At 41.3% G+C, this 20,868-nt stretch overlaps 2 protein-coding genes across 2 annotated transcripts; one reads left to right on the top strand and one right to left on the bottom strand.

The window, feature by feature from the left end:
• The first annotated feature begins 15,715 nt into the window (after window positions 1-15,715).
• Window positions 15,716-17,086, top strand: LOC148842692 (putative pyridoxal 5'-phosphate synthase subunit PDX1). Its single transcript, XM_088958553.1, has one exon. It carries the CDS (start codon window positions 15,811-15,813, stop codon window positions 16,834-16,836), a length of 1,026 nt encoding a protein of 341 aa, XP_088814679.1. The 5' UTR covers window positions 15,716-15,810; the 3' UTR covers window positions 16,837-17,086.
• BAC2 (Mitochondrial substrate carrier family protein) lies at window positions 17,079-19,952 on the bottom strand. Its single transcript, XM_088958554.1, has 2 exons — window positions 19,172-19,952; window positions 17,079-18,055 (listed from the first exon to the last, which is right to left on the bottom strand). Exons 1-2 carry the CDS (start codon window positions 19,406-19,408, stop codon window positions 17,342-17,344), a joined length of 951 nt encoding a protein of 316 aa, XP_088814680.1. The 5' UTR covers window positions 19,409-19,952; the 3' UTR covers window positions 17,079-17,341.
• Window positions 19,953-20,868: the final 916 nt, after the last annotated feature.

The following is a 20,868-nucleotide window of genomic DNA, read 5'->3' on the forward strand; positions in this document are numbered from 1 at the left end:
AGCTCCAGGTTCACCCGAACTGGGGATCTCGGGCTCAACCGGCCCAGGGGCTTCAAGGCTGAATGTGCACCGGACAATAAAATCTGCTAAGGCTTGGGCCTTAATGGAGGTTATGGCTTGTACTGGAGGTCGTACTCACTGAGCTCGATGGCCCACTTCGTCAGCCGACCGGAAACCTCGGGCTTGAGTAAGACTTGCCTCAGGGGTTTGTTAGTCAAGACGATGACGGTGTGAGCCTAGAAGTTTGGGCGGAGTTTCCAAGCTGCAATTACCAGTGCGTATGCTAGCTTTTCTATCTGCGGGTATCTCGTCTCTACTCCCTACATAATTTTACTATCGTAATAGACGGGCTGCTGGACCCGATCTACTTCTTTTATTAGTACCGAACTAACCACATTGTCGCTCACCGATAGGTACAGTACTAAGACCTCGCCCTCCTCAGGTCTGGCTAAGGTTGGCACAGTGGCGAGGTAGCTCTTTAGCTCGTCGAATGCGAGCTGGCAGTCTCGGGTTTATTCAAACCCTTTGCCTTTGATTGCCTTAAAGAAAGGCAGACAGCGGTCTGCTGATTTGGACATTGAGCGGCTCAGAGCTGCTATGCGGCCGTTTAGCCTCTGAACCTCTTTTACTTTTCGGGGTGGCCTCATATCTAGGATGGCCTTTATCTTGTCCGGGTTGGCCTCAATACCGCTCCGGTTGATAATGTACCCTAGAAACTTACCCGGGGTGATACCGAAGAAACATTTGTTGGGGTTCAGTTTCATGCTAAATTGAAGCAGAATTTGGAAGACAGAATCTAAGTCTTGTATTAAATCCTGTGAGAACTGCGTTTTGACGACCATGTCGTCTACCTAACATTCTATTTTCGTGCCAATTAAGGGCCAAAATAGATTATTTACAAGTCTTTGGAAGGTCGCCCCAACATTTTTCAGTCTGAAGGGCATGACCTTGTAACAGTACAGGCCGTACTCGGTTATGAAGCTAATTTTTTCCTCATCGGACTAGTCCATCTTGATTTGGTTGTAGCCTAAGTAGGCGTCCAAGAAGCTTAGCAACTCGTGTCTCGAGGTCGCGTCCACTAGGCGGTCAATTTGGGGGAGGGGGAAGAAGTCTTTTGGGCAAGCTCGGTTCAGGTCGGTGTAGTCAACGCACATGTGCCACTTGCCGTTTGCCTTTTTCACCAGTACTGGGTTGGCTACCCAGCTCGGGTAATGAACTTCCCTTATGAAGTCCACTGCGAGGAGCTTTTTGACCTCCTCGTCGACTGCCCTCCAGCGCTCCAGGGCTAAGTTGCGTTTCTTCTGTCTAATGGGTCTGACTACAGGGTCAGTGTTAAGTTTGTGAGTTATAAGGCCAGGGTCAATACCGGGCATATCGGCCGCGGACCATGCAAAAATATCTAAATTTTGAAGTAAGAAACTCACCAGTTCGGTTCGTAGAGGCTCTTTGATGGAAGCACCGATCTGTAGCGTTCGAGCCGGTTCTGTAGCCAAGTCAGGATCGCGATCGTTTCCTCTGTGGGTGAAGCTCGTTCCTCGCCCTGCTCTGTAGGCCGCTCCAGTTCGAGGTCGTCGGCTGCCTTGGTTTTCCCCTTCAGGGCAGCAACATAACACTTGCGGGACTCAAGCTGGTTGCCCTGCACTACCCCCACATCGAAGTCTGTGGGGAACTTCATTGCCAGATGGTAGTTGGAGACCACTGCCCGTAGGATATGCGTAATTGGCCGCCCGATTATGGCATTGTATGGGGAGGGGGTCACGACCACCAAGAAATCGTGGTTGAGTCTGACCGCGCAAGGCCATGTGCCGACTTCCACAGGTATTGTTATCTTCCCGAGGGGCCTGACTTCCTCTCCACTGAAGCTCACTAGAGGAGTGTTTGTGGGCTTCAGCTCGCTTCTCTACAACTGTAGCTGGTCAAATGCCGACTTGAAGAGGATGTCCGCCTAACTTCCTGAATCCACAAGTACGCGCCGGACTTCGAAGTCGCTGATTCTTAGTTTTATGACGGGCACGTCATCGTGGGGGTAGTGGACACCTCGCGCGTCGTCTTCCGTGAAAAAGATCGGTTCTTCTGTCTTTGGCCTCTTTGGAGGGTTTTGTTCTTCTCGGGCTGCCTCGCGAACTGACGTCCGTGCTACTGCCAAAGTGCACCCTGCTACCACCGGACCTCCCACTATCACATGGATGGTTCCCCAAACTGGCCTCTCTTCTGGAGGCTATCGCTGCAAAGCTTCGGTTGGTCTGCTGCTGGGTTCAGGGGCATCATTTCCGTGCTCTCCTTGCCGACCTACCTTATTATTATTATCATTATGCTGTACAAAATTTCTCAAGTATCCACGACGGATGAGTCTCTCTATCTCTTCCTAGAGATTATTATACTGTTCGGTACTATGACCGCGATCTCTATGAAAATTACGGTACAGATTTTTATTTATCTTGTTTGGATTACTCTTCAGGCGAGGTGGCCACTTTACGTATGGGGCATCCTTGATCGTCATCAAGATCTCGGTCCGCCTTGTGTTTAACGACGTGTAATCCGTCCGAACTGCTAAGGGAGCTCGGGATAGCTGGCTTGGCTTCGCCTCCCGGGCCTGGTTTCTTCTGTTGCCTGGGTTGGAGGGCTCACCTTCTCTTTTTCTTTTCTCGACCCCGCCTTCGGTTCTTTGGTTGATTTCTTCCTCCGTTCTCATGAACTTGTCCGCGAGCTTGAGGAAATCGGCCACGGTCCCAGGCTGGCTGGCCACCATGTGCCATTTGAACTCCTTGTGCATTACTCCTCTCTTGGCCGCCACGAGCTGTACTACGGGGTCCAATCACGGTATCTGCAAGCATGCTTCATTGAATCGCTTGATGTAGCCCCGGATGGATTCTCCTTCCCTCTGGACTACTCCGAAGATGCTTTCCTCGGTCATGGGGCACCGCTAGCTGGTAACGAAGTGTGCGGTGAAGACTTGCATGAACTAGGTCCAGTTTCTTATTGACCCGAGGGCTAGATTCCTGTACGAGGTGCGGGCCACCCCCTGAAGGTGGTGGTGAAGGCCACACACATGCATGATTCACTGGCCCTAGCGAGGTGCATTTGGGACTGGAAAGCATCGACGTGGTCGTTGGGGTCAAAGAACCCATCATACTTGTCTAAAGGGGGGAGTTTGAAGTCTCTGGGCATGGGGACTGCTAGGAGTTCTGATGCGAGGAGGGAAGGAACTGAGAGAATTGGGGCAGCTTTTACCTTGTCCGAGCTCGTCTCTTCCTTACCTCGGAGCTCGGGTAGGACATAGGTGGCAGTTCGGCGACTTCATTGGCGCCTTTGTTGAGTGGGCCTGGTACTCGTGCTACTGGCCTCTATGTTGCCGAGCTCGATTGGCCCGGAATGTTGGTAGTCTGCTGCCAGGGCACTGAATTGGTTCTCCGTGAGCGGGAGCTCAGGCTTCGAGCGTCGAGGTGCTGACTTTGCGGGCGAGGTTCCTGACCCGCCTGTGAGTTGTAAGGCAGGGGTGATTTTCCTTTCCTTTCGGCCTGGGGATGAGGCCTGACTATTAGGGGGGTTCTGGAGTTGAGAGGCTTCTCCTCTGTGAAGGCGTCCACCCTGAGGGGAGGCCTTAACCGGCGTCGAAACAGGGTGCCGAGGTGGAAGCAGTGACTGGTTCAAGGGTAGCTGAGGGAACTACTGCTGATAATGGTGTTGAGAGAGGTGGTGTAGTACTTGGTGCTGCTGGAATTGTTGCATTTGGGCTTGCATTGCCCGCATGCATTGCATTAGGTCATCCAGCTGGTTCTGGCGGGTCGCCAGTGGGATAGTAGTTGGTTCAGCAAAAGTTGTTTCGATAGGGAGTGGACGAGGGATGTTCAGGGCAGGAAGGTTTAGGGGCGCCACTGCTTGTGGCAGACTCAAGCTGGGGATCCCATCCACCGGGAGGGGGATGGTGAACTGCCCGATGCACACCATCGGGACTTGGAGTTGTTCCCCGGTGGTGTTCGTTTTTGTGCCACGTCCGACATTGCTGGAAGAGGCCATGGGTGTTGGAGTTTTTTTGAAGAAGAGAAGGTTATGAGAGTTTTAGAGGGAGGATTTTAGAAGCTTTCCCACAGACGACGCCAATTGATGGTGCGCAATTCGGTCGGTAGGGGGCCTTTTATAACCCGATAGCGCAAAGTTCACATACCTTGTTGTTGGGGGTAGGGGGCCTTTTATAACCACTTCGCGCACTCACTCCGAGGCTTTTGTTAGGTCGGGTATGATTACTTCTATGCTTCTTCCAGTTCGGGTGTCATCCCTTCTACAGGGAAAAAACCACCACTGCTTATTGTCGGAGCCGTCTCTATAACTGGAGATGGCGGTGGCAGGTGGCAGGTGGTCGTTTGAAGTGCGGCTGTCAAACGTCAGATCCCAAGTCAGTCAGGTGCATTGCCCTTGGATACGAACTTCCTCGGTGTCAGGCATGGTACGGTTGTTCAGTTTGGCGTCCTGGAGGCGAAGTGCTAAAGTGGTGAGCGATGTAAAGTCTTGAGTTCAGAGGTATGTCCCGAACTGCCATAGTGCAGGTTAGTTCGGAGGTATGTCCCGAACTACCATAGGGCAGGCCAGTTCGGAGAGGTGTGTCCCGAATTGCCATAGGGCAGGCCAGTTCGGGTTACTGCCCTTTGGGTTTGGCTTGGGGCCTAAGGGAAAGTTCGGGCTCCTAGTAGGGAGTTCGACCTGCTGGTAGGAAGTTCAGACCGCTGGTTCCTCCGCGCCTTAGGCGCGCTGTTGTGCAGAGCTGTTGCCTTTGCCACGTGTTGCGTAATTACGAGGTCGGGCCAAATCTTCCTTCATCAAATAGAATTTGTAGGAAGAGGGTTATCAATTTAGGATATGGTAAGATATAAGACAATTTGATCCCCACTTTACAATAAAGAATTGAAGTAAAAGGAAGGTGGTGTAAAATTTGCACTACTAATGTGTGCAAAAGAGACAAAAAAAATGTAAATTTATTATCAAATAAAAATACATTCCGCAATAGGGTGGATTCAGGGCAGGGAATATACTCTCCATCCCAACCCTAACTACGAAACAAGTACCCGTCCCCAACCCTAACCCTTATTGGAAATAAACATTACCCCATCCTTGATCCCTGGCGAGGAATGTTCCCCATTGGGACCAGAATCCCCAAAAATAGGTGGTTAATGTTTTCTATTTCCCCACATTAAGGGCAACTTGCATCCTTCCTTAAACCCCATTGATTTAGTCTATCATTGATTAGAATCTTACCCTTCAAGATCTTCAGGGGACATCTAAGCTTCCAAATACTTCTCAGTCTCATAGTCATATTATCCAGAATTATATCATTCTCAAAAGGTTGGTTGTATGCCGATTTGATAGTGAAAACTCCTATATTCCTCCTCATCGATTGGAATGGGAATTGCTCGAATTTTATCCCATATTGATGGGGTTGTTATTTGAAAAATTTTCTCCTTATTCCATATTTTTGGTTTTTTAGGCTGCATTTGGAAACAAAGTAAATATGTAGAGTGTAAAATGGTTCATATAAATTACAAAATTGTGTTAGTTTTGCAATGATAAATTTACTTGTTTACAAAATAGACTTTTAGCTGTAATAGATGCAAATACAAATTCCAATAAAGCATATGCTTATTTTTATCAAAAGTCCACTTGAATGTAAATTTACTTATTTTTTATTGATATATTTTTACATCTTATTATCAATGTAAATATGCATTGGTCTGTCATTTGTCAATGCATAAATATAATATTGTCAAACATAGGCAAAAATGAATCATAATGCAAATTTACCTTGAACTGGAATTTACGCATCATTTACAAACGCAGCCTTAATGAAGTCACTGACTATCCATGTATTACTCATCATATTTGATGAATTTCCATCCAATACTTAGGATTCCTCTCCAACGCAACGCACCATATATTTTTCTTTGGGGTTGCTTGCGGGAGGTTCCCATGTTTAAGTATTTACTCTTAACTATTTGAACCCATAAAGTTATTTGGTTGAATTAGTAATTTCCAACTCAATTTTGCTAATCTGACTAAGAATAGAATTAGCCCTCAATTGACTGTGCCCCACAACATCCATAGCACATCTCGGCCGTATATTGAGAACATTTTCCTATGATAATGTCAAAAATGATGATATCATAGCGGGAATATAATGGCGCAGTCTTGTGAGGGACTGATTTGAATTGATCTGACTGCATTAACCCATGGCCCATGGGAGGTTCTTTATCCTCCATCCACCATTTGCCTTTGAGGTACAAATGGTGACACAGGCGGGAGATATTATTGTTAATAAGTGCTGAATGTGACACAGAAGTCAATGGAAAATAATTCCGGTATATATTATTTCAAAAGATCTGTGGGGGCATTCTATATATAGGAGCATTTAGTCATTTCCTTATTGTATCACCTTTCTTTTTTCTTTTCTTATCCTTCACCTTTAACTGAATTGTTAGATCAGAATTACAGCTTTGTCATATCTTGCTTCACTTATGCATAAATAAAGGTGAACTGTAATCTATTCGATTGTTTGCTATAACGCCGACATAGATTTATTGATACAATGTACTGGAAATAAATAAATATGTAACTCTTAAGTCAATGTAAAAGAAAAAAAAAAAAAAACTAGAAACTGAACCAGTTTTCCTTCTGGGTGGATGGGTCACCGGTTCCAGTTGTTTGGGTCAAACAAGTTGAATCATGATTTTGTATCTATTTGGTTTCGTGAGCATTTATGAATAGGTCATTTATTTATATTTTACATTTTAAACGTTTATTTATACTTTTTATTTTAAATTTTTTCTGTTTTTGTTGTTTTTTTGAATTTCATTTTAAACGTTTTTTATTCTTCACCTCAGATTAATACCCATTAAAGTATGACACATCATCATTTGGTTTCAAGAAATATTGGGGCATTGGGGAGAAACAAGAATTTGACGTTTCCCCAAATGCCCCATGCACAAAAATCAAAGAGTCTCAATTTTCTACCATTTATTTGATAAACGGTGAAACCAAACAATTGTTTGGTTATGCTTCATCTACAATAAACACCAATGCCTATCTATGTGACACTTATGTGGTGGTGCTTTTCAATAAACATCAAAAGGAACCAAACATCCCTTCATAATAATAAAAGAATTAAAAAAAAATGACAAATAACAAATGCCCCATGTGGGTTTCTAATAATAACAAATTCCCACCTATGTTTTCAAAATTATTATACATTTATACCGCAAGTTATTTGATACATGCTATCACATGGTGCATTCAAGTTTCATCATTACAATTTTAACCTTGTTCGCACATTACTTGTATATGACATTTAGCAAAAGCAAATGACATAGATTGAAAATGAGAGTTCTTTTGTTTTTATCTATTAAAGCTGTGCTTAGATTGAAGTAAAAAGGTAGGGAAACTTACTAGGATGCTATTGGTAATAAAAGGGCTTCTTACTTCCCAAACAAGTCCTCTTACATAAATACAAGAAAAACACTTCAAATTGTTGATTCATTATTTAATGGATCTTTCCATTTTAATATTCTATTCCAAAGTTATCAGTACTTATCAAATATCTTTCTATCTAATAAAACATTATTGGATCAAATAACAAAAACAATATTGAGAAAGACATTACTTCAATTGAAATAATAAAAAGTCATTTCATCTTTTTAGGGGAACTTTAGATAGTTCTTGAAAAAAAAAAAAGCAAAAAAATTATCCCTAAAATTGAGACTGAAAGGAATGTATAAATTGGGCATTAGTACATGTGTAAATTATATACTCTTCGCATATATTATTTCTGGAAACCCCAGATATGGAATTTGCAGTTCACCCAATAAAATGGTGTAAAACTCAATGACTCCATAAGTGAGTCAAGAGGAAGAGGAAGAAGAGGAATCCAAATATGTTAACAGTTATACCATTTTATCGATGGGCCTTTTTTCTTCAACTCTATTGGGTCATAGGTAAACCAAACCAGAGTCGTAATCGGGGTTATTGGTCTGATCAGCTGGGCGAGTTTGAAAATAGGGCGTAATCTGTGACCATGGGCTGGGCTGGGCTGGGCCGGGCCCAGGCTTAGCGGAACATGAGAACCAGGCCTGGAATACAAACACCGTCCCAGGTAAGGCCGGGCTAGGTTGAGCCAGGCTTTGGAACAATGACACTTGATAACTATATTTAGTATACGCAATAATTTGTATTAAATAACATATAGTATATGTATAAATATATGTTATAATTTACATAGAATCCTGATTAACACAATTAAATTTTAACAGTTGTATGGTTGCTTCTTGATGCTATCAGAATTGAGATGGAGTAACAGCAGATGAATTGGATCGATCAAACGTTCCTAAATTATTTTGTTACAAAAGAAAAAGGATAAAATTGGGGCTGGGAGTGGGGACCAGGCCATGGCGACGCCAATATATTGAACTAAACTTTTTTGTTTGTTTGTTTGTTTGGTTTAGAAAATCCGGGGAATTATTGTAAAAGAGACATTTTTTAGTGCACGTGGATAGCACGTGGAATGATAAATGGATCGGCTAGCACGTGGAATGATAAATGGATCGGCCAACCGGTAGCCTGTTTGACATAACAATCTTGACAGGGCACGATGTTGATAGGCTAGAAACGAATGAGATAGGGGTGAAATGTTGGGATGGCCCGGCCCGAACCTGAACCGAGCCAGTCCGAAATTTTACACGGGGGCTGGGTTTAGTGTGCAAGTGGACCGGGTTTATGGTCAATCTGGGTCTGAACTTAAAATTTAACTTTAAGGACTGAGTTTAGACCAAGACCAAGGTCAAGCTTGATCTATCTAATATGACCTCAGCCCGCACTGTAATTTGACGCATTTGGCTTGAATTTGAGATCAGGCTAAGCTCAGGTAGGTATATACATTGTGTTTAGTTGGGCTGGGCTTGGGCCGGCTCAAAAAATAAAAAAGCCCGATTTCTTGGGCCCAAGTCTAACTTGAGGATTGAAAATCCAAGCCCAGACTATGTCAAATTTCGGGCTGGGCCTTGCACCCCTAGCTGGGGTTAGATTTTTGGTCCTCATGCCAGGCTTTTTTTATGTTTTGGGCAAGGCCCGACCTAGCCTTTAAGCTGCCCAAACCCAATTTGAGTCCAGCCCAACTATACACATCCATGCATACTTATGTATATGTGTAAATTTTTGCATACAGATGTTAAGTATATACATTTGTATACATATACATTTGCATACATATTTATGTATACATTCATGTGTACACATATTTGCATAAATGTGTATATACATGTATAATTTTAGAGTGGGTTCATTTACCAACCCAAGTGCATCAAACTACAACATGGACTGAGCTCAGGTTGAAAATATCAGGCTTGACCTCGGACTCGATCCAAGCTTGGGCCTTCAGCCCAAATTTTAGAGTTGGGGCTGGGTTAACCATAAACCCAGCCTAACCACTAAATGAGATTGTTGCCTATCCTAGCCCAAACCCATAACACAGATTTGACCGGGTAAGAACCCCCAATTCAACCAAAGATAGTGGTCCTAAGCTTGAACTCATGACGGTTGGAGCAGGCTAAACTCATGCACCAAATCAATGTTTTAAAATCTGACTGAAGGCTGAATCATTTTTGCCTCTTAGTTGCGAGCCACCAGTTCGACCATTCAGGTCAAATGGGGTACATGACTCTCTCTCTCTCTCTCTCTCTCTCTCTTATATATCTATCTATATATATAATTCAATTTGTATTTTTTTATTTATAAAAATATTAAAAAAATGTAATTTGATGCAAATAAAATGTTTAAAAGTTTTTTCGAAAAAATAGCCGGGCAATTTGCCTATCACTCATTTGGATGCATAAATCTAAAAAATTTACCCAAAAAAAAAAATCTCAACCAAAAATTGAAACACAATGTTATATGGCCTCCAAAATTTTGCACACACATAGCATGCAACCCATAACCTGACCACTAGATTAAACAAGTCAAAGTCCACTGCTAGGTGAAATGGTTTTTGACCAGGAATTTACTAAAATCATAATCAACATCAGGGATGGGTGATGGTTATAACAATTCAACTGAACAGATGATCGACGAATTGAAAAACACTATACCAAACGTTGGTGGGCCTGTACAATGCACATATTACCTTTTATTATAGCTTTTTTTACAAATTCATAATTTAATACTTATGGAATGGACGAAAAAGGGCCTGGTCTTGAGAACTGAATAAAAGGATTTTCTTTAATGTGAATTACATTTATTGTTGCGACTTATATGATAAATCAATAAATTTGATATTAAAACAAAAACACAAAGCATCTTCTCGTTTGTTGTTCCTACAACTGAAACCATAACATGTTATGTTGATTTATGGTTTAGATTTTGTAATTGGATATATATCATTATGATGTTTCTCTAGGATCATAGTTGAATTCTTTTAGGTTTTTTGTCAATATGGCGATATAAAAAACAAACAAAATATCGAAAACAAAATGGTGTTTTGTTTTCATTGTCGCTATCTGAAAAATGGCGCCAATTCAGTGCTATATAAATGTATTTTACGTTTTCCAACAGCTTCTCTACGTGCATATGTACAAAACGGCAAACAAGCTAAACAGCTCAAAAACATTCATGTTTTATGATTTTATTTTTTGAAAACAAAACAAAACAAAACAAAAAAAAAGTAGGATTTCATTTTTTTTATTATAAACAAAAAAAAAAAGTAGGATTTTATTTGGTTGCAATGCAATTTTAGGAGTGCAAATGAAGAAAATACAAAATCTCGTTTAATTTTGTTTTGGATTTTACTTTATTCTAATCCATGTCTTAATTTACTTCATTTTTATTACAATCAAACAAAATAAGTTAAAATTTAAAATAAAAAAGGTCAAGATTTACACTCAAAGTATTCACAATGTCATAGTTTTGTATTAGTGCAAATTTATTTGCCGACCAAACATAGCCATAGGCAAAAAAATCAGGGCATTCACAAGGATATCTTGTGGTCCACTATGAATGCATTGGATCTAGTCTCTTTTCTAATATTGGCCTCAAACTGTGATCTTTTAATGTTTCTAATTTCAGTCATTGATTTATAATGATCCCCTACCACATGTTCCGGTTTGGAAATATTATTCATGAGCTCTTTTGGAATGGCATTGGAATCCAATTTTTCAAGCTCGACAGTACAAATCGTGATCATGGATCCCTTGCACCTAGGGCTCAGTTTGGAAGGAGTGCAAATACAAATATATCGAATGCAAATACATATAAAATATTACAGAATACAAGGTTTTGTAATCTATACATTTGTACTCTTTCCAAACCGAGCCTAAGTATTTATCTTAGATTTAGATGTTTGAAGTTTCGTTCCATTAATAATTAGATTGGATATGGATTTAATCTTATCTAATCCCATAAAAATTTATTATTTTATATATTTGTAGCATAATTATGTACATCTATCTATTTGGTATATCTTATTCAATCATATAGCATTTATAACTAATAAATTTAATGTATTGAGACATTTTAAATCATTTTTTGTTATTTTAAACACAATAACTTGGATGCAGAATGAATCCGAATCCAACTTGAATCCAGCATATCAGATTTCAGATCGAATGCTTATGAGAATCCAATCCGTTTATAGCCATGCATGGGTGTTCATCTCTTTTAAAGACCCTCCTAGACTTTTACGTTGCCATAAATACCCCTCGGCCATTAAGTCAAATGACAGAACTAGTAAATTACTAAAATGCTCCATTACACTTTTTTTATTTTCTTTTTCTTGTCATTTTTTTTTCTGAAAACCTAACTGACCTTAAAAAAACTGACCCAAAAAATACCTTCATTGCTTCTATTGGAAAAATATTTTTGTCATGTCACTGATGATCCTTGCCAGAAAAGAAAAAAAATCTCTGGTAAGTTGATTAAGAAGGGACACTCACCGTTGAAAAAGTGCTGAAGAAAATTCTTGTCCGAAACCAATAATAAAGATAATGCAAATTAAAGAAACGGAGAGAATGTAAAGGCGCCATTTTTAGTGTTAAACCAGACAGAAATCAATAACAATAGTAGTAGTAGTAATTGATAAACATTAATACTTTCTGGCCAAATCTGTATCATATTTTTTAGGGAAAATTCCTGATCAGTACCATACTTGTTCAAGTGACAATTTGATTCCCAAACTTTAAAAGAAGATAATCCAGTATTTGAACTTTCAAAATGTGACAATCTAGTACCTACCGTTAATCAGGCGTTGAGTGACATTTGAAAAGTAAAAAATGCCCTAAGAATGCCATCTAATTCTCTTTATCAACCATCCAAACATTGACAATAAAATGAACAGTCCCAATTTCTAGATTCTTCTAAATAGTCACAAACTTTTTTGAATAGAAGATGCTAAGATTTGGGACTGCTCAGTTTTTTGTCAACGTTTTGGCTGGTTGATAAAGAGAATTAGATGGCATCTGAAGGGCATTTTTGACTTTTCAAATGTCACTTAACGGTTAATTAACAAATTGGTTAACGGTAGGTACTGGATTGTCACATTTTGAAAGTTCGGGTATTAGATTGTCGCATTTTAAAGCTTGGGGACCAAATTATCACTCGAACCAAAGTACAGGTTATTAATCAAGAATTTCCCTAAATGATGGTGGTTGTTGCGTCATGAAGATTTAATAATAACCCAATTGGATTTGTTGGATTTTGCAGCCCCCCTTCAAAAGAGGAGTCTGGGTTTCTTGTCCACACAAACTCTGCCCATGTTTTATTGTAGCCACACATGTAGAACATCTCATCCTCCGTATAATATTATGCAAGGGTAGATGTTCCCAATTCACAATACGGACTCTCAAAAGAGAGGGAAAAAATACAAATAAAAGGAAAAGAAGAGAGAGAGAGAGAACCACGCACTAACCAGAGAGTGGAGAGAATAGTTTTTGGAGTTTGGGTTTTGGAAAAATGTTGAGACTTAAAAGAGAGGAGAGGACAGGGAGCTAATTATGTTTTAGCTGAGGTTTTGACTTTTCCTTTACAGTTGCTTTACTTTAAAACAATTTAACTCTAAAGCGTAAAAGAGAGATTAATCGAATAAGGGTAATCGAGGCGTTTTAAAATATTTTAAATGATGTCCTAACGATTAATTAGATGTAATTTTGTAACTTTATATGTTTACCGTTTGGGTTAACGGCAGAAGGGAGAAGGAGGTTTTTATTGAATTCTTTAAAAATTTAGGGAAAGTTTATGTTAAAATAAAATTAAAGGATAAGTTTTTATGATTGTCAGAAATTTAAGAAGAAGATTTTGTATTTTACCTTTTATTTAATTAATAAAACCCGTGCATTGTACGAATCTCCACTAATAATACAATGTAAATTATTATAGGATAAATTTCTTAAAATACCCTTATGGTTTAGTTAATTGACTAACTCTATTATTATTATTTATATAGTATTAAAGTACTTTTACTATTTTTGACAATTGGCATCACTGTCAAGTATTAATAGAATAAAACAAAATGTTGAATTTATACTCCACTTTTCTTCAAAGTTTAAAAATAAAATCGAGTTGTTACAAAATTTGAAAAAGATGAAGAATCCAATCGATTTAAGGGACCGTGATACCAATTCTTTTTTCTTCCACATTTCCCCTCACTTCCTTCTGTATGCCGATCATATCGGTATACATCATAGGGTTTTTGAACAAAGATCTCTCCTGGCCAACCTCAATATTCGGTTTTCACTTATCGTTTGTCAATGGAACCTGCGTTGGAGCGTTTGCATCACATCTTGTTGCCACAGATCTCTAAAGTCAAAGCTCTCCACATCAACCACACTCCATCCAAGGAGATTCAAGAGATCGTCCACGTTATTACTCTCCATCATACTTTTAGTTCTAATGGATGCAAGTATGAATTTCAATATATATTTATTTAAATCAAAAGCTCACTTGAATGCAAATATACATTTTTATTGATGTATTTTTACATCTTATTATCAATGTTAATATACATTGGTTTGTCATTTGTCAATGCATAAATTTAATATTGTCAAATATAGGCAAAAGTGAACGAGAATGCAAATTTACCTTGAACTGGAATTTATACTTCATTTGTATCGTTTCCAAATGCAGCCAAAGGTATGCATCACGTGTATCTAAAACCAACGCTTTTGAACTGTCATTGACTCGGACGATCAAACCATTCAGCCCGAGAACCGTTTAAACAACCGCTTTCGTTTTACTCCAAACCTAGAATTTGGTCAAAAACCGTTGAAAATGTCAACAAACTATTAACTTGGGCAATCGAACCATCGATCCGTTCAACGATTTTGATCATTTTTTTACTTTTTAATTATTTTTAATTTTATTATCAGAATGGGCCATTCATTCGATCTGGACGGTCAGACTATTGACCCAAAATCGGTGTCCATAACGGTTCTGTTTAAAAGCGTTGCCTAAAACCAATATTTAGCATTCCCTTTGCCAATCCATTTGTTGTTTGTATATGTGTCATCAGATGCCTTGTCTAATTAATTGATGAAATTTGAGTGGTGGGATTGATTAATTTAGGTGTTAGATATTTGCATGAATTCTGCCGAAAGCCCCAGCTCGTCTTTCTCTCCTCTGCTCCCTCCCTCATCCTCTCCCTCGTTCAATTGAACACACTAGTACCATGGCGTTCAACTCTGATATCTCTCTCTTGAGTACTTGCTGATGGAGGAGGAGAAATGGGTGGACAAGATTTGCTTGAAGGGGAAATACTACTTCGAAGGATACTGGTTGGAGATCGTTGGGAATCTGAACAACATAACCGACAACTACGTAGGAAGGGAGAAATGGAGAAAGAGATACGATGGTTGAGAAGGTGACATGCTGTGAAGGTGATGGAGCACTGTGCACTAGTGGGGAAGTTGTTTGATTGTTTCTGAAGGATGCTGGAAACAGGAGGGGAAAGTCGGAGACGGATCTAAAAGCAAAAAGGGAGTCGTTCTGATTTTCAGCCTGAGGAAGAGAGTCCATCAAATCCATCAAAGTGGTTGTTTTCCGGGAAGAGCTTGTTCGATGAGGAACACGCCCGTGTTCAAGCTCGTCCAACTTCGTTTGTCGTAGATCAAATCTGTCCACCCGTGGACCACCATGTTGTGCTCCTTGTGCCTCTCCAATGGTAGCTTGAACTCCATGTCCGTGAACACCTAAAAGGGGAATAGCTGATGGAGGAATGACTCTTATTTGAAAGTCTTATTCTCTCTGAATCGGAACTCTCAGACCTTCTTTTTCTGCCTCTTTTTATACGAGAGGATAAGTTAATTCGTCACTCTTCTTATTCGGAACCCTCTCGGTGGAACCTGTTTCATCACCTTGCTTAAATCGAAAAATCAACCAAATACGACCCAAGAAGTCATTTGACTGATTAATATAGATGAAGGACAATCATTCGAATTCTGAATAGAGGTAAAAGGGTATTTTAGAAATTTTCGAAAAAATATCAGTCTTAGCGATGAAAAATTAACGATAGGAGAATTTTTAGATAATTATAAAAAACAGTAGGGATATTTAAGACAATATATACAGTAAGAGTAGAATTACTTTATATTTCAATTTTTACCCCAAACAAAGCACGGGCCGTCCCGGCCCATAAGATGAAACGAAAAGAATCCCGAAGTTTCTACTTTCTACACTGTTTCTGTACTTTACGCGAAGTTTCGGGCCGATTTTACTTCCTTTCACTTTCTTTGGTTAAATCACTGCAGAAGCTTCTGGAACTCCCATTGAATCTTTCCCCTTACTAATGCGGTAATGCCAGCGTCGCATCCCGGGGTGCAAACGGATTGGCTGAACTGGAAGTTGATAGCTGTTCCACGGGCGTTCGATCAATTGTACAGACAATTGCAGGGTAGCAAAATGGCCGACGACGGTGTCGTTGCGGTGTACAACAACAGCGCCATCACCGATGCCAAGAAAAAAAATCCATTCTCCATCAAAGTTGGACTCGCCCAAATGCTCAGAGGAGGCGTCATCCTTGAAGTCACCAATGTAGAACAAGCTAAGATTGCCGAAGAAGCAGGGGCGTGCGCCATTGTCGTGATTGAGCAGCTGCAGAGAGGTGTTCGACGCATGGCCGATCCGTCTCTTATTAAGGAGATCAAACGAGTGATTTCAATTCCTGTAATGGCGAAAGCCCGAGTTGGGCATTTCGTCGAGGCCCAGATTCTTGAAACGATTGGTGTCAACTACATTGACGAGAGCGAGGTCCTTACCCCCGCCGATGATGAGAACCACATTAATAAGCATAATTTCCGAGTGCCGTTTGTCTGCGGGAGCCGCAGCCTTGGAGTAGCTTTGCAGAGGGTTAGAGAAGGGGCGGCAATGGTAAGGACGGAAGGAGATGCATCTGAATCGGGGAACATTGTGGAGGCTGTTCGGAATGTGAGGTCGGTAATGGGGGAAATTAGAATCCTTAATAACATGGACGATGATGAGGTATTCTCGTTTGCTAAGAAGATCTCCGCTCCTTACGACCTTGTCGCCCAGACCAAACAACTTGGCAGGCTCCCGGTGGTGCACTTTGCAGCCGGCGGCATTATTACCCCTGCGGACGCTGCCCTCATGATGCAATTGGGATGCGATGGAGTGTTTGTGGGCTCTGAGGTTTTGAACACCCCTGATCCTTACAAGCGTGCTAGGGCCATTATTCGGGCTGTGTCACACTACAACGATCCTCACGTGTTGGCGGAGATAAGCTGTGGTTTGGCTGACGCCATGGCGGGTCTCAGTCTCTGTGAGGACAGGATCGAACGCTTTGGAGCTCGAGGCATTTACTGAAGCTTGTAGCTGGAAAATGGAACCTGGAGGTACTCTGGTGCATTTTGTTCTTCCGGAAAATTGGTGGGTCTATTAGGCTATACTATTTGGAATTTTGGAGTTTGGAGTTAGAGCCATTCCTGCTCTGTGCTAGTTTTGTTATGTCATTTGGTTTAAAGGTTAAGAGTCTAATCCTTCTCTGAACTGTTGTAGTATTCTCTGTAATTTGCTTATATTGCTAATGAATTGAAAGAAGCCCAATATTCGTATATCGTACAGCAGAGTACAGACATCTTATATATTGTTCAATACCGATCAAATATTACAATATCTGGCAAAGAGATAAAATTATGGGTTATCTCTAAGCCGCAAGCTTGAGTAATCCAAGAGTTTCTTCTAATCAATGATCTCAATATTTTACATACATCCTTGTTTAAAAATTAAAAACAATAGGAATGTTTGTATATTCCTTATAATCTATTACTTCCAATATTTAATAGAACAGACTCGGGTTTCTTTCACAGCTTCACAGACTGTTCTCTTCTGTCTGAACGCTTGCATGGTTGTTGTTGCTATAGATGCAACGCAGAGATAGTTCATAGGCAGAAAAGATTGCTCCATTCACCACGAAGGCCCGTGTGACAGCAGTCCCCAGTCCTCGCCACAGCACACGATATCCCTCTTCTTGGACACTTTTCTGGAAACAATCAATGATGCCACGGTATTTAGGTGGAGAACGATCCCACTGGGATTGGGTTTGAGCCTGGAGTCTGGTCTTCACCACATCAAAGGGATAGCAACAAACCCAACTGGCAACACCCGCCAGCCCTCCTGCAACCAGCATGGTTCTGAGGCTCTCCTGGCCGCTCTTTCGGCAGCCTGGGTGAAGATGCTCCCTTGCGTACTCATACGTCCAGAAGTAGAAGCCATGAGCGGGTGCATCTCGTAGCGCAGTGATGGTCAGGCCTCGGTATATCCCCCTCACCCCTTCTCGTCTCAAGATGCCTTTAGCTACACTTAGTGGACTCGGCTGATGATTTGGAAGCTGGTGCGATCGCGCATTTGTACTCAATTGGAGTCGTATTTTAACAAGCTCAACGGGGCTGAGCAGCAAAGTCTGCAAAGCGCCTGTGCCAAATCCTGCCAGTGCAACGCTTTTGTATGAAGGGGGTTCAGTGCCGTCGGTTGATGAATCAAATGCTCGTGATAAGACTGCATAGACTTGAAAGACAATGGCATTCTGCAACAATTTTGAAGTATCAGTATACCTGTGACTTATCATGAGCATTCTGTGACTTAACTCTGTAACTTATGACTTATCATCAGCTGCAACTGTTAGCAATTCCAAACAGAACAGATCACTGGAAACCCAGTTACAGATCATTTTAAGATAATGATTAAAGCCAAAATCTGTGGGTTTTCTACCTACTTCAATCGATGTAAAGTTTTGCCTTCTTCAGCACTGATACGTGGAGATGCAGTAATTTCACCTGTACAACTCTCATCTGATGGTGTCAAGAATTGGCATCCAGAAACCAACCAAACACTCCTACAAGAATTATGATTTATGAGAGAGAGGGAGAGAGAGAAAGAGTATGGATCTTTACTTTTTCCAAGCAACCAGGTCCATCTAAAAAGCTCAAGAAGGATCACTGAGAAACAGCGCCTGTTAGGAATATCCCATGTGTACAAATCCTGCATATGCAAAACAGCTTATCGAGTTTCTTCTCATTAAATATAATTATTGCACCATGCCTTCATTTTTTCAAACAAAAGGGTGTCTGCCTCTGTTACGACTTCTCCTGGAGCCCTTCTCCTAATGACATCAATCAGCATATGTGGGAGTTGTCCGAGTATTTCTGTTGCTGTTTTATCTTTTCTTTGCGTGTGGGGATAGTCAAACATTTATGATTACTGTTATTATTTTTTGTTAGGTTGTGATTTGTGAATCACAATCAGAGCAGCCTTGCCCAACAAACTAGCCACTGCGGAGGCTCTGTTAATGTTGGGTAGGGTACCAAAGCAAGATCCTGGCTTCTGAGGCTGAAGCCAGAGTTGATGCCTTGATGGTCCCAGATTCCTGGGAAGGAGAAAGGGGAAGGTAGGATCTGAGGCCGAATTTGTGATTAGCATTTTTTACAAACTAATTCAAATTTGCACTAGGAAATTGATCAAATGAGCTATAAGAATAAGACAACAAGGATTACATCCATGGATGTTAAGATCTCATCCAGTTTCCTTGTTAATAAATCCCAAGTTCTCAGTTCCCAGCCCACTCTAAAAGAAAACAATATAATAAGAAAATGACTAAACCAGTAATAAGAAGCTTAACTAGGAGAGGATGACGACGACAAACCTGGAAGGCAACGGAGGCTACAGGTGCACCCATGCCTCTGTACAGGGCGAAAGGTCCTTCAGAAGCGACGATATGGCGGAGGAGGCCGAAGGCGGATCTAGTGTTGGAAGGCTGTTGGAGACGTATCCTCAGCGTGTCCAGCGGGTAACCAGACACAACACCCGCCATGCCCCCGAAACCCCCCGCCACGAATTCCTTGCCCCAGCTGCTTGCGAGAAACTCTGGCCAGAAGTCCATTGTCTTCTACTCCCATTCCACAAACAAAACCACCTGGTTTTCCTTTTATCCTCACTGAACCAGCGCCACTAGTCTCTCCTCTTCTTCCCCTACTCTCTTTGTATTGCTTTGACCGATGACCTTAAATACAGTATCGAGCAAACCCAAAAAGGTATCTTCTGTAAGTCGGATTCTCTCTGCTTTTAGAAAGATGTATCGAGTATCAACTCTTTGAATATTCTTAATTAAAGTAGAGAGACGATAAATTTGTGATCTACTCTGGCATGTAGAAGAGAGGAGAGGGAGAGCTATTTGGGTAAAAGAGAAACCAATGATCAAACGTTTGCGTTTGAGAATAACCAGAGAAAAGATGTTTATATTGTTGATTGTTTCCTCTTTCTTTCATCATCCGAAACCAAAGCCGCCGGTGCGAGACTGACTGGGGACCGGTCCGTGAGGAAACGGCTTCCCGATATAAAGCACAACACGTGGATCCTGAAACTCCCGCGGCCAGGTGCTCATGTACCTACTGAAGTGCCAACCAACTCTGATCCCAATTTCAGACAATAATGCGTCTCCACTAATTGAAAGGCTATACAAAGTCAACTGACAACCGTTGGATCCGAATCTCCAATGCCTAGATCATTGAGGATTGACAACTGTGGTGTTCCAGATCCGACGATTGACAACTTGTGTTACGTCACCAAATGCTGTCGGAATCAGAAATCAGTCTCGCCTTTGCTTTTTAAGCAATGATAAATATACAATTTTTTTATTTTTTATTTCTTATTTTGCTTGTATGCCTTATAAATCATCTTACACCACACATCGTAGGTGGGCCTCACCGAAATACAGTAATGGGTGGGGCCCATGATGATGCTGCATATGATATTTTTACTTTTTTGGGCCGTCCGTAAGCGGAATGACGTGAGTCATGGACGAAATGCGGCAGAAAAGCAAGGGAATCTTTCGCAAAAAGATGAATGATTGAACATTGATGAAAGGGGAGAGAGAGAGAGAGATTCAGGGGGTATGCACATTGAATGGGCCTTGAGATATAAGCTGCAGGCCTGCGGCCAATGAGCCGGGATCCGTCCCCAGTCCACATCTCTGCAGCTCTGCTGCACATTAACTCCAGACATCACTTAACAGTGTCTTCTATGTTGGGTGAATTGTCCGATTGGAGAAACAAGATGCTACTGAAGCAGAGACGGGTGGAGGGGAGCAGAAAAGATGGGCCCCATGGAGGCCCAGAATTGAGGGAAAGTTCAAAGTTCTAGTATGCATGGTGGTCCGACCGACTAATGACGCAGGTTAAGATTTGACGATACCTATTCGGCTATTTATTAGTAACAAGTAACGACAAGTCTAATAGATGGAGATGGAATCTGGCGCCTTACATCGACCTCACAGGTACCTCCCACCGTGCATTGGGAATATCTCCACGGGAAATATTGTAATGGGATGTGCCTGTGAAGTCG

The sequence above is a fragment of the Nelumbo lutea genome, chromosome 8, assembly GCF_056320005.1.
Source record: "Nelumbo lutea isolate HS-2025 chromosome 8, American lotus-T2T, whole genome shotgun sequence".
Taxonomy (NCBI): Eukaryota; Viridiplantae; Streptophyta; class Magnoliopsida; order Proteales; family Nelumbonaceae; genus Nelumbo; species Nelumbo lutea.

Excerpts from the sequence above, each read along its gene's own strand:
- BAC2 (XM_088958554.1), bottom strand. The coding sequence starts at position 19,408 with ATGGACTTCTGGCCAGAGTTTCTCGCAAGCAGCTGGGGCAAGGAATTC. Across the intron at positions 18,056-19,171 it reads TAGCCTCCGTTGCCTTCCAG|AATGCCATTGTCTTTCAAGT; the intron begins GTTTGTCGTCGT and ends AAATTGTTGCAG.
- LOC148842692 (XM_088958553.1), top strand. The coding sequence starts at position 15,811 with ATGCCAGCGTCGCATCCCGGGGTGCAAACGGATTGGCTGAACTGGAAG.